We start from the raw sequence: 13,088 nt of genomic DNA, 5'->3' as shown, positions 1-13,088 counted from the left end.
CATTCTTAAATAATAATTACTCATATAAATTTATTTTTATATAAAAATAATAATTAGTTAGATAATAAATTAATTAAATATATTAAATTTTTAAATAAACTTTAAAATATCATATTCTCACGAAAAGGCAATTTTATATTGACCAATACTCACGTGTAATAAATATGAAAAGATGAGTTATTTGATGATAAAATCATATTTTATTTATATAAAATATAAAATTCACGTAACATTACTCATTATTATTTGGTGTTTGTTATGATCAAGTGGCAGAGGTTGAAATAAAATTTTAGAAAGCCAAAAATTTAACATAAAAATATAACAATAATATTTATATTAAATAAAATTTATAAATATAATTACTTTTTAAATTTGTCACCAATTATAAGATAATAAATAAATAATTTTAAAAATAAAAAATATAAAATAATTTATAATAGTATTTTTTAAAAATTTATAATATTTATTAAAATTTTTTTATTAATTTATATAAATACAATAATATTAATATTTATTAAATATTTTAAAATTTTTTATCATATAAAAAATTAAATTAAATAAAAAATAAAATATAAAATAATATTAAATTAAATAAATAAAAATACCTAATTTTTTATATTTAAATTCAAAAGTAGAAAAAATATTACTTGTGAAATAGAGAGTTACGAAATACGAATAATTATTTGAAGCAACTAAACTATCTTTTATTTTTGAAGAAGTACTATTAATTTTTTTATAAAAAATTTAGGAGAACCATAGCCGGATGACTCCACTCTCTCAATTAGGTTCTATCCCTGATTATAATGTCTAAAAAATGTTGCCTAATTATTAAAATAGGTTAAATAATTCATTTTTAATTAAAAAATATAAAAGTTAAAAAATTTTAAATATTTTAAAATTTTTATAAAAAATAATTTAAACCAAAATTAAACACCAAACAAAAAAACCCCATAAAATTAGCTTTATTATTCTTTCTATATTTTTTCATAGTTTGACTATGTATGTGAGTGGATTCCTTTCCTATTTACCCTTTCAGAAAACACAATTTTCTAGATGTCACCAAACAATTTTCTAGATGTAATAATTACTGTAATAGGCTACTACTATTACATAGGAAATCCAACAGGCTCACCTAAGAATAATTATAGTCATTAAATTAAAATGGGTTTAAGTTATCTTTTCTGTGCTGAAGAAGAGGAAGAGGCAAAAAGTGATCTTAAGTCTTAACTATCTCACATTCTCTCATTGTATATATAAAATCACTTCACATCAACACTCCTCAAAATCACTTCATGCATGCAGATGCAGATAATGGCAAACATAACACACTTAGATGATGATGAACAACCTTTTCTCTTCCCACTCACAAACTCCAAAGTGCTCCCTGACCCTTCAAAGTTCTTCTCTAAAAACCTTTTCTCTTCTGCTTTGCCTACAAACTCATTCTTCCAGAACTTCGTCCTCAACGATGGCAACAATAAAGAGTACATTCACCCTTACCTCATCAAACCCTCTGATTCCTCTCTTTCTATCTGCTACCCTTCTCTCTCTGTCTCCTCTCATTCCATGCACCAAGTCTTCACACCTGATCTCACTATATCTTCCTCAACAAGTTCTCTTTCTCGCCATGTAATATCTTCCTTCAGTGATCTCAGTGTCACTCTTGATTTTCCCTCTTCCAATCTCACTTTCTTCCTTGTTAGGGGAAGCCCTTATGTTACTGTTTCTTTGTCTCGAAATGAATCTCTTTGTATAACTTCCATACACAGTTTCTCTTCTTTTTCTTCAAATGGTTCACCCAACAAGTATTCTCTTAAACTTGGCAATGGTCAGAATTGGCTTATCTATACTTCTTCACTGATCAAATTTAGTTTCAGCCATGACTTGAAGCTCACTTTCTCCAATAATTCCTCTGATGGGGCTCCTGTGATGCTTCGGATAGCAGTTATACCAGATTCAAGTTCAAAAACCGAGGTTGTTCTTGACAAGTACAGTTCTTGCTACCCTCTTTCTGGGGATGTTTTGTTCAATAAGCCATATTGTGTTGAATACAAATGGCAGAAGAAAGGTTTTGGCAATTTGTTGATGCTAGCTCACCCTCTCCATCTTCAACTTCTGTCTAAAGATGAGGGTAATGTGAATGTTCTTGAACATTTTAAGTATAGAAGCATTGATGGGGACCTTGTTGGTGTTGTTGGAGATTCATGGTTATTGGAAACTGATCCTGTTCCTGTGAATTGGCATTCCAACAGAGGACTGAAAGAAGAATCCTATGATGAAATCAAATCAGCACTTTCTAAAGATGTTGAGGATCTAGATTCTTCTGCAATAACAACTACTTCAACTTACTTTTATGGGAAATTGATAGCAAGGGCAGCAAGGTTGGCTTTGATAGGAGAAGAGGTTGGTTTTCTTGGTGTGGTTGCTAAGGTTAAAAAGTTCTTGAGTGAAACCATTGATCCATGGCTAAATGGAACTTTCAATGGCAATGGATTTCTATATGATGAGAAATGGGGCGGAATTGTTACCAAACAAGGTTCGACTGATCCAGGTGCTGAATTTGGCTTTGGAGTTTACAATAATCACCATTATCATTTGGGATACTTTCTCTATGGGATTGCAGTGCTAGCAAAGATTGATCCAAAATGGGGTAAGAAGTACAAGCCTCAAGCCTATTCAATTATGTCAGATTTTATGAACTTAGGAGGAGGAAAGGCTGAACATTATCATTCAACTTTGAATCATTATCATTACACACGTTTAAGGTGTTTTGATCTTTACAAATTGCACTCTTGGGCCGGAGGACTAACCGAATTTGCTGACGGAAGGAATCAAATGGGCACAAGTGAAGCTATAAATGCATACTATTCAGCAGCATTGTTGGGTTTGGCATATAATGATACAGAACTTGTTATATTAGGATCAACTCTGGCAGCATTGGAAATTCATGCAGCTAAGATGTGGTGGCATGTAAATGGAGAAGGAGATAGTAATATGTATGAAAAAGGTTTTGTAGAAGAGAATAAGTTAATTGGGATTCTATGGTCTAATAAGAGAGAAAGTCGATTATGGTTTGCACCTCCTCTGTGGAAAGAGTGTAGGCTTGCGGTTCAGCTTTTACCATTGATACCTGTTTCTGAATTCTTATTTTCCGATGAGAGTTTTGTGAAGGAGATTGTGCAGTGGACAATGCCTGCTTTGGATAGAGATGGTGTTGGAGAAGGGTGGAAGGGGTTTGTGTATGCATTGGAAGGAGTTTATGATAATGAAAGTGCTTTGGAGAAGATTAGAAGCTTGAAGCATTTTGGTAATGGCAACTCATTTAGTAATTTGCTTTGGTGGATTCATAGCAGAGGTAGTAGTAAGTAGTTTTGATTATGATGGCAACTTATTCGGTCATTACTGCCTTATTTCCAACCATTTATGATGATTTCAATTTTATCATAAAGTGATGATACTATGTATAAGTTTAGTATATTGTAACCTCTTTTCCTTTACTCAATGTGGAAAAAAAAACATAAGGCTTCTGTTTACTCTTGTGAAAATAAATCAGCAAAGATTCGAAAAGGAAATTACGAAAAAGGATATCAGAAATACTGATCATTTTAAAATGGGGATGTTTTCTTTGAAATTTTGAACTGAAATTTTAGAGATATATTTGTTGATAATTGCTAACACATGTTTCTATCTAATTTAGAAAATATTGGAAATAACAACATTATAGCAAATATGAATGTTATAAAAAGTGGATAACTAGGAAGATAGACAAGATGCATAAACCTTTTTCCATCACTTGGCAAAATAAGAGTAAAGAGAACGAGGATAGTTGAGCCTCTTATAGGAAAATCAGGATTTTGAACAATAAATTGAAAATCATGTTCTAATTTTTGAGCTAAGTGCTCTAGCTAGTATAGCAGTAGTTTTTTTTTTTTTTACCCAAAGTAGCTAATGAACTTTAGCACATGAAAATAATCAGATGATGAAATTATTATAGTCAGATGGATAACTTCAAATATTAACTAAACTTAACCATAAAATAGAAAAGACAAAACACATGTCAATGCAAATCCAAAATGCTTCCACATGTATCCCTCACCTATAACATATAGCAATCAAGTCTTTCGATCTATCATATGGTTTGGTTGTATCTTCAAAAGCCAAAGCTTATAACACAGTCTAAAAGCCAACATGTAACTAAAATTATCCCTTGTCTTCTCTAAAGAGGCATCAGCATAGTTTTCTCTAATAAAAAAAACCATGGATACGCAACAATGACATTCATCGTATTATAACACAACTCTTATAAATAATTAGAAAAAACATTTGCATCTAAAACTCTCAGTCTCTCACTCAAGTTAACAAGTTCTTCCTATCAAAATGGCTCTCACAGGAGAAAAAGATGAACCTTTTCTGTTGCCATCAATGGATTATCAAGGTGACCCTCCCAAATTCTTCTCTTCAGACCTTCTTTCATCGCCTTTACCCACACATTCTTTCTTCCACAACTTTGTTGAAGCAGATGGCCACAACTCAGTGTACATTCACCCTTACCTCAGCAAATCATCAGCTTCCTGTGTTTCTCTCTGCTATCCATCTCGCCGTGTTGAATCATGTTCCATATACCAGGTATTTAAAGCTGATCTCACTCTCTCTTCCTCAACTCTCATGGTACTAATATAACTCGAGAAGTGGGGTTGAATCAAGTTAACTCAAAATTGAACATTTCAAGTTCTGTTTTTGCGGAAGTTAGAAATGTCGGACATTTTTTTGTTTTGTCTTATGTGCAGAAAAGTAACAGAAAACAGAAGAAGAGAACGAGACCAGCATGTATCCTAATTCTGATTCTGATTCTAAGTACAATGAATTCTACATTCAGTCTCCACCACAAACCATAGTGGAATTTCTACTATAATCCACAATCACCAATACTGTTGAATTTCAATCTAATTCAACTAGTATCTACTACTAAACTTTTTTCACCAAAGTTCAGCTACCCAAAGTGCTGTCCCAACTTGAAAGGAGAATCTAAACATATTCAAACTCTCCAAGTGCTAACCCAATTTAGTAAGGAGAACTAATCCTAGTTCAACAACTTAAATACACAGAAATTCAGTGGATCTTTCTTGCTTCTTTTGCCTTTTCTCTCATGACTTTTTTTTTCCTCACATTTTCAACCTTTTTTCTCAATACAAAAGATGACATAAGATAGCCATAAAAAAAAATAAAAAATTAAGCACTAGTAGAAGAAAAAGAATTCAGCTCAAGTGTGAATTGATGATGCTCTGAATTTGTTCTCTTTTTGTTGCCTTCAAATGTTGGAGTGAGACTTCTTATATGTCTTCAGTTTGCCCTTCAATTTTGCTTATTCCATTGATGGTAATCAGTGCCTAAGAGAAGGAGGGTTGAATCTTAGTCCATTTTTCACTGAGTAATACTTGCTGCCTTTAAAATTAACTTCTGGAGATTTTTCTACGTTTTGTTTCATAATCAGACACGAGACATTTTCTTTGTCTCGTACCCAGTTAGGAGATAATTTTCAATTTTGTCTCCTTAGCAACAGAAACTGAAATGGAGTAGAAGAGAGAGAGAATCACACAAAGAAGTATCCAATCTATCCCCAGTCCTGAACTTGACTTGGTCACCTACCAAACTTTCAACTGCTAAGTGCTAACCCAACTTGTAAGGGGATTCCCACAGAATCATGAAACACAACACAGATGTACAAAGGACCTCTAGGACATCTACGGCTTTTTCTTTTAATTTTGTATACTCTGCTTTTTTCCGCTCTATGAATTTTTCATACAAATCTCACTGTTTGCCTTTTTCCATGAGACTCAAGACAGACAAAACTAAACAGAAAAATACAACATGAAAAACATTGAAGGAGAAGAATTTCTGTTAGTTTGGGTAGCTATAAGAACTCTACGCTTTCACTCCTTTTCTCCTTACTTCAAGGCTTGGCTGTTCACCCTTATTATAGAAGGGGAAGCCTCTAAGGTTGAAATGGTTGAATCGAGCCAACTTATTCTTCTTCAAAAATCAAACCGGTTCGGACAGAGAGAGATGAGAGAAAACCGAATGCAAAATCCAACATGCAATTACCGCACTTTCATCCCTTCTCACCAAGCTTCATCAATCTGGGCCTTTTATCTTGACTTGCATCCCAAGAAGGAATCCTGACCCCTGATGAGTCCCTGATGCTTGACAGCTCCATCTGCTCTTTCTTCTGCTTCTTCCCTATGTAACTACAGTAGCTACCTCCTGTTATGGATGAGCAAAAGTAGAGATGAGCCATACCCAAGGGATCTTCTTCTCTGACCGAGTTGGATTTCTTCCATTTTTGGTTATGGAGAGCTTGAGACTTCTTCACCACATCTTACCATTAGTCACAAAGATCTCAGCCACACCATACTGTAGATTTTCTTTATGCTAAGGACATTATCACCTTAGCCATTTTCTTTCTTCTAGCTTCTTCTTCCTTCGTCTGATAGTTTGTTCTTCCTTCCATCTTCCATCTTCCTCTGATGGATGTGACCGAATCTGAAGAGAGAAAAGAGGGAGAGAAGAGAAAAGAAAAGTTTTGGTAGTAATAAATGAAATCAATTAAAATCAATTAAAACCAACTTTCCATGCTTTTTGTCTAGTAACGTGTAAAACCCATTTAATGTCATCAAATCACTTGCATTTTTTATTTCATGTTACCAAGGCAATTAAACTAAATTCAATGATTTTGAATTCCATTCCTTAGTGGGGTAATGTAACCGCGGGAAGCATGAAACTTTGCTTTCTTCCAATTTTAGTTTCGGACCAAGCTTTGGTCTTGCAACAAATATTTTATTTTGGACTTGTTTACCAAAGTTCTGGCCCAACTATAATAATTTAGCCATATATTATATATCATTCTTGCACCAAGGTTGATTATTATTATTACATTGGGCTAGATCAATTTTTTTCAAGCCCATCCATAAAATCTGCATAATGACAAAATTATTAATCAACAAATGTGCATTAAATTCAACTTAATAATTTTGTAATTAAATATTTTAATAATGTGTGATCATCATCATATTAATTTTGGAGTTTTCTAAATTTATCATCCATTTCTTATACCAGCTACTCGTTGGAGCCAGGGACGGATGTATGCATTGGAGTGTGGGGGCAATCGCCCCCACTATGATTTGAAATTTTTTTGAGTAGTATATGATAATAATATTTATTTGCCCCCACTAAATTATTAAATTTGACCCCACAATAATTTTTTACTCAATTTTTGGTATTTCATAAGTAATTTAAAAATTTCATATTAGATATCATGAGAATGATCAATTCTCAAATTAAATGAAATTTGTGTTTTTCCTTAGAAATTAACTCGAAAGAGTGTTGTTTATCTTTTTTCATATTAGTTTTAATTTTTTTTGTAACAGCTACATTAATTGAAAGAACTTTTTCAACTATGAATCTCAATAAAAATTGACTTCTAATTGTATAAGAAATAAATTTCTAAATAAGTATTTTCTTATATATATGTAAAAGAAATACTACACATCCAAGTTTTTTTATGAACTAACTCTATTCATGCAAGTTAAACAATAAAACTTAAAATAATATTAGTCATAACTGATTTTTGTTGTCTTAGACAAATTTAATTGGACTTGGTTAACAAAAAAATATGAATATGTAGCATTATCCTATATAAAAAGACATATATTTATAAGGGTAAAGTATATTTTTTTTCTCTGAAGTTTGGCAAAAGTTTTAAAAGTACCCCTAAGTTTTATTTTGTTTCAATTTTCTCCCAAAAATTTTCTATTTGCATCAAATATATCCTTGAAAGCTAAATTTTCAAAAAATTTAAGACCAATATAACAATGATGCATGAAAATTATGCTTGATTTGCTTGTGTTGAGGGGTTGTTCTTATGTAATTGTTGTTGAATCGATCTTAAATTTTTTTAAAAATTAGCCGTCAAGGGTATATTTGATGCAAATCGAAAACTTTTGGGACAAAATTAAAACAAAATAAAACTTAGGGATATTTTTGAAATTTTTGTCAAACTTTAAGATAAAAAATATACTTTATCCTATTTATAAATGATAATTTTAGTGTTTTAATTTGTAAAATTAGATATTATAAAAACTAATCATGTTAGATTTACATCGAAAATAACTACCTGTATATATATAAAATAAAAAATACATATTAAAAATAAATTAAACAATACATATATTTATATACGAATACATAATGATTAATAAATAATTTGATAACTAATTTTTATATACACATAATATTTTTATTATTATTATTATTATTATTATTATTATTATTATATTTTACCCCACTATCAAAATTTTCTGGATCCGTCACTGGTTGGAGCTGTCTCTGTTGGCATGCAGTCCTTTTTTTTCATTTTGCTCCACTAACTCTGCTGGTTGAGGAACCCGTCCACCACCTCTGTTGTCCTTGGCTTTGCTTTCTTCTTTGGCTTGCATCACCTTTTTCTTTTGTTCCATTATCCCTGCTATTCGAGGAGCTACACCACCACCTTTGTTCTCTTGCAACTTTGTGTTTTACTTCACCAAATTCTGAATGTTGTTCTGCTGATGTCCTTGGAAAAATGAGAGTGTCCTTATGTCTTGTTGCTTTATTAGAACTACAGCTGTCCTTGTTGTTGACAGATATCCTTCTCTTTCTTCCTTTTGATTCGGTGCTCTCTCCCTTAGTTCATATACTGATATATTATTCATTAGCAAGTAATGAGTTTAAATGATGGAGCTATAATACATTAAGTTTCTGAGGCAACACTCATTTGGGTTGAAGTAATACATAGATGGGCATGCATTACTCAGCACACACGTTAGACAAATAATTGGGCTTTTAACTCAAATAATGTTTGTCATCATTTATAAAAACCAAAGGGTTAACCACTAAAAACGTCTCCGAAATATTCAAACACTGATAACAATGCACTCAAATTTTACTATCGACAAAAATGTCTTTAAATAATTTAAAAACACAACAATACTCAACAGTAAATATATATTTTTAAAAAATACCTTAGAGATTGATTTTTGACGTGATTTTTTACAAGCATAATTAAAAAAATGAGATATTATTATACTTAAAATTTAGTGATTTTTTTCTAAGTATATATTTTTTTGTGATTTTTTCACAAAAAAATATATACTCAATAAAAAATTACCAAATTTTAAGAATAATAATATCTCATTTTTTAATCATACTTGCACAAAATTGCATCAAAATTCAATCTCTAATGTATTGTTTGAGAAATACATATTTTATGTTGGATAATCTTGCAAAAAAAAAAAAAAAAACTAACATTAAATATGTATTTCTTCAAAAATACATTAAAGATTGAATTTTAATGCAATTTCTTGCATCTATGATTAAAAAAAATAAAATATTATTATTTTTTAAAATTTGATAATTTTTTGTTAAGTATATATTGTTTTGGAATTTTTTAAAAGTATTATTAGTTGTTAAAAAAATTATAAAAAAATATATACTTAACGAAAAATCACCAATTTTTTTGTATAATAATATCTTATTTTTGTGATCATGCTTGCAAAAAATTGCGTCAAAATTCAATCTCTAAAGTATGTTTTAAAAATATATTTTTTATTGGATATTGTTGTTGTGTTTTTAAATTATTTAAAGACATTTTTGTTGATAGTAAAATTCGAGTATATTTTTGTCAGCGTTTAAATAATTCGGAGATATTTTTGATGGTTAACCCAAACCTAAAATCAAATTAAGGTCAGCAATCTTTCCCTTAATAACAAACATGATAAAAGAAGATAATTAAAAATAAACAATAATTTAAATGAGTTGAGAACACTTTTTTTTTATGGCATTTAGAGTATGTGTTACTTCCCTCAATGTTAACATTACTTCCCTTAATCATAGCTTCCTCTAGAAATAGAAATTACACACTATCCAAAATACCAATGGAGTATAACATAGAAATAATGATTAACAGTAATCAACTAAAATCATCACTTAGTGACAAGTATCACATAATCATCATTCTTAACTAGTTTTGTCTACGCCAATACTAACATTCTTTTTCTTTTCTTTCCCTTTTGTCGTTGAGGAGGAAAATGAAGAACCTGCACAAAATTTTGTTAGTGACTAATGTAGACAATAAATAAGTCATATTTAACAATAGTAATTATTATTATCGTCTCCAAAAATACACGATTACACCGAAATAAATCATATTAAACAAAAAAATTTTTAATTATAAATTAAAATAATAACTATTTTCCAAAAATAAAATACGATTTATTCCTGTATACTCTTATTTTCCCATAAAGTGAAATCACCATTAAATATTTTTTCTCTCATATTTTCTCTTAATCACACCTATAAAATAAATAGTAATAAATCATACTTTACCCTAAAAAATAAAATTCAAAATTTAGAAAATCTAAATCCAAAAATCAAACAGGTTCACTTACACTTTGTTTAGACGTTAGAAAGAAAATAAAAAAAAAAGTTAAGTTATTTATATGTTGTTTGAATGAATAGAAAATAGATAAAAAAAAATAATTTTTTTTAATCTGAATAGAAAAAAAATAAAAATAAAAAATTATAATAGTATAAAATTTTATTAATACCTTTAATATAAAATAAAATATAAATATTTTTATTTATTCATATTTTATTACATTTTAAAAATATTATAATTTTATATATTTGATTTAAATTATTTATCTAATATATATAATATTTAAATATAAATTTTTATGATAATAATATATTAAAACTAAATTTATATTAATAATTATTAATAATAATATAATTAAGAATTGTATTGAAAATATAAAAATATAGCATTTTTTATTTTTATTTTTTTGCTTGCAATGAAAAGAAAATTTTGTTAGTAGTGAGATTTATACAAAAATTTTCTTTCCTTCCTATTTTTTTGATAACTAAATAAAAAAAAATATTATTTTTTATTCATTGTCTTTTCATTTATTTTCTTTTCACTCATTTTTCATAGAAACCAACGTAGTGTTAAGAATAATTTTAGTGATTAAATTAAAATGGGTTTAAGTTATCTTTTCTGTGTTGAAGAAGTCAAGAAGAGGAAAAGGCAAAAACTGATTTTAAGTCTTAAGAGCAACTCCAATGCTAAAAAATAGAGTCCCTCTTCTGACATATGGGGACTCAATTACCATTGGAGTGAAAAGGGAAGGAGAACTCTTCACGTGGATCAAAATTGAGAATTCCTCTAAACAGGGACTTGCAATAACTAATAAAATTATGTTATGTGGTAAGTTAATAAAAAAAATAAAAAATATATTAAATAATTAAATTATTATTAATTTATTAATAATTATAATAATTTATTATATTAAATACTTATATATCTATTTAATTAATTATTTATATTAATTATTTAATAATTAGTTATATTAAATTATAATTAATATAAATAATTATGTTAAATTAATATCAAATATTATTTATATTGTTATATTAAATCATAATTAATTATTTATTTTACATAAAAAATAAATTTAATTTTTACATATTATAAAATAATTTTTAGTTGAATTATTTATTTTTATTTATAAAATTTAAAATACTAACCAAGTTTAAGTTATTTATTTTAATATTTTATAATATTAAATTATTTTGAATTTATAAATTTAAATAATTAAATGGAACCACAATAAGAACTAAAATTAGTTCCTTCTAACGGAGAAGAGAGAGATTCTTTGAGTTTCTATTTACTGGTAATGACATAAAAGCTGATGTGGAGTTACTTTTTATGACACGTAAACTATAAATAAAAATTAGAATGAGTTCCTATTGGACACTACACATTCTCTCATTATATATATAAAACAACTTCACATGAACACCACTCAAAATCAGTGCATGCATGCAAATGCAGATAATGGCAAACACAAGACAGTTAGATGATGAACAACCTTTTCTCTTCCCACTTACAAACTCCAGAGTGCTCCCTGACCCTTCAAAGTTCTTCTCTAAAAACCTTTTTTTCTCTTCTTCTTTGTCTACAAACTCATTCTTCCAGAACTTCGTCCTCAACGATGGCAACATACAAGAGTATATTCATCCTTACCTCATCAAACCCTCTGATTCCTCTCTTTCTCTCTGCTACCCTTCTCTCTCTGTCTCCTCTCATTCTATGCAACAAGTCTTCACACCTGATCTCACTATCTCTTCCTCAACAGGTTCTCATTCCCGCCATGTTATATCTTCCTTTATATGTAGATCTTTGTCATTGGGAACGTGGATGGCAACAAGACAGCAACAGTGAAGCTGTAAATATTTACTATTCTGCTGCATTGATGGGACTAGCTTATGGTGACCTGCATCTTGCTTCCATTGGATCAACTCTTGCATCATTGGAGATTCATGCTGCTAAGATGTGGTGGCATGTGAAAGAGGGTGATAATCTCTATGAAGATGATTTTGCAAAAGACAATAAGTTAGTTGGTTATCTTGCTGCTAACCATAGACTTGATCTAATACGCTGTTATCAAAGTGAGAGGGAGTGTAAGATTGGCTTTCATGTTTTACCCTTATTGTCTATTACTGAGTTCTTATTCTCCAATGTTGATTTTGTTAAGGACCTTGTGAAGTGGTCACCATCTCTGTATACAGTAGGAGACGGATGGATGGGGTTTGTGTATGCACTTGAAGGAATTTATAACAATAAAGTTGCATTGGAGAAGATTAGAAGCTTAAAGCGTTTTGATGCTGGCAACACATTGAGCAATCTCTTGTGGTGGATTCACAGCAGACATGATTATAGAAAAATGGGATCCTGTCATGAGAAACAATGTTGCATTGGATAAAATATTTGTTTTCTTTTTTGTTGATGAGATGGGCTGCACTAATTTTTTAAGGTTAGGTTATTGTGATTGAGAGTGTTGAATGTTGAATGTATGGTTCTTTATGAGGACTGACATTGTTGCATAATGGAACAAAAATGATGATGTTAAAGTTTGCAGCCTTTTTTCTAATTAAAGAACAATTGAATTATGTAGTATCCAATTAAGTAGTTTTGCATTAATAAAAATAACTGT

General features: G+C 29.5%; 2 protein-coding genes across 2 annotated transcripts; both read left to right on the top strand.

The window, feature by feature from the left end:
* The first annotated feature begins 1,296 nt into the window (after window positions 1-1,296).
* On the top strand, window positions 1,297-3,369 carry LOC148569535 (glucan endo-1,3-beta-D-glucosidase-like). The gene has a single exon (XM_088485885.1). It carries the CDS (start codon window positions 1,297-1,299, stop codon window positions 3,367-3,369), a length of 2,073 nt encoding a protein of 690 aa, XP_088342011.1.
* An 8,560-nt stretch (window positions 3,370-11,929) lies between these two features.
* On the top strand, window positions 11,930-12,857 carry LOC107635524 (glucan endo-1,3-beta-D-glucosidase-like). Its single transcript, XM_088485887.1, has 2 exons — window positions 11,930-12,193; window positions 12,231-12,857. Exons 1-2 carry the CDS (start codon window positions 11,930-11,932, stop codon window positions 12,855-12,857), a joined length of 891 nt encoding a protein of 296 aa, XP_088342013.1.
* The last annotated feature ends 231 nt before the right edge of the window (window positions 12,858-13,088 follow it).

The sequence above is a fragment of the Arachis ipaensis genome, chromosome B4 (genome assembly GCF_059453495.1).
Source record: "Arachis ipaensis isolate K30076 ecotype BB chromosome B4, ASM5945349v1, whole genome shotgun sequence".
In the NCBI taxonomy this organism is placed as follows: Eukaryota; Viridiplantae; Streptophyta; class Magnoliopsida; order Fabales; family Fabaceae; genus Arachis; species Arachis ipaensis.
Note: the sequence above shows the minus strand (reverse complement) of the source record. Positions and strands in the feature narration are given on the sequence as shown.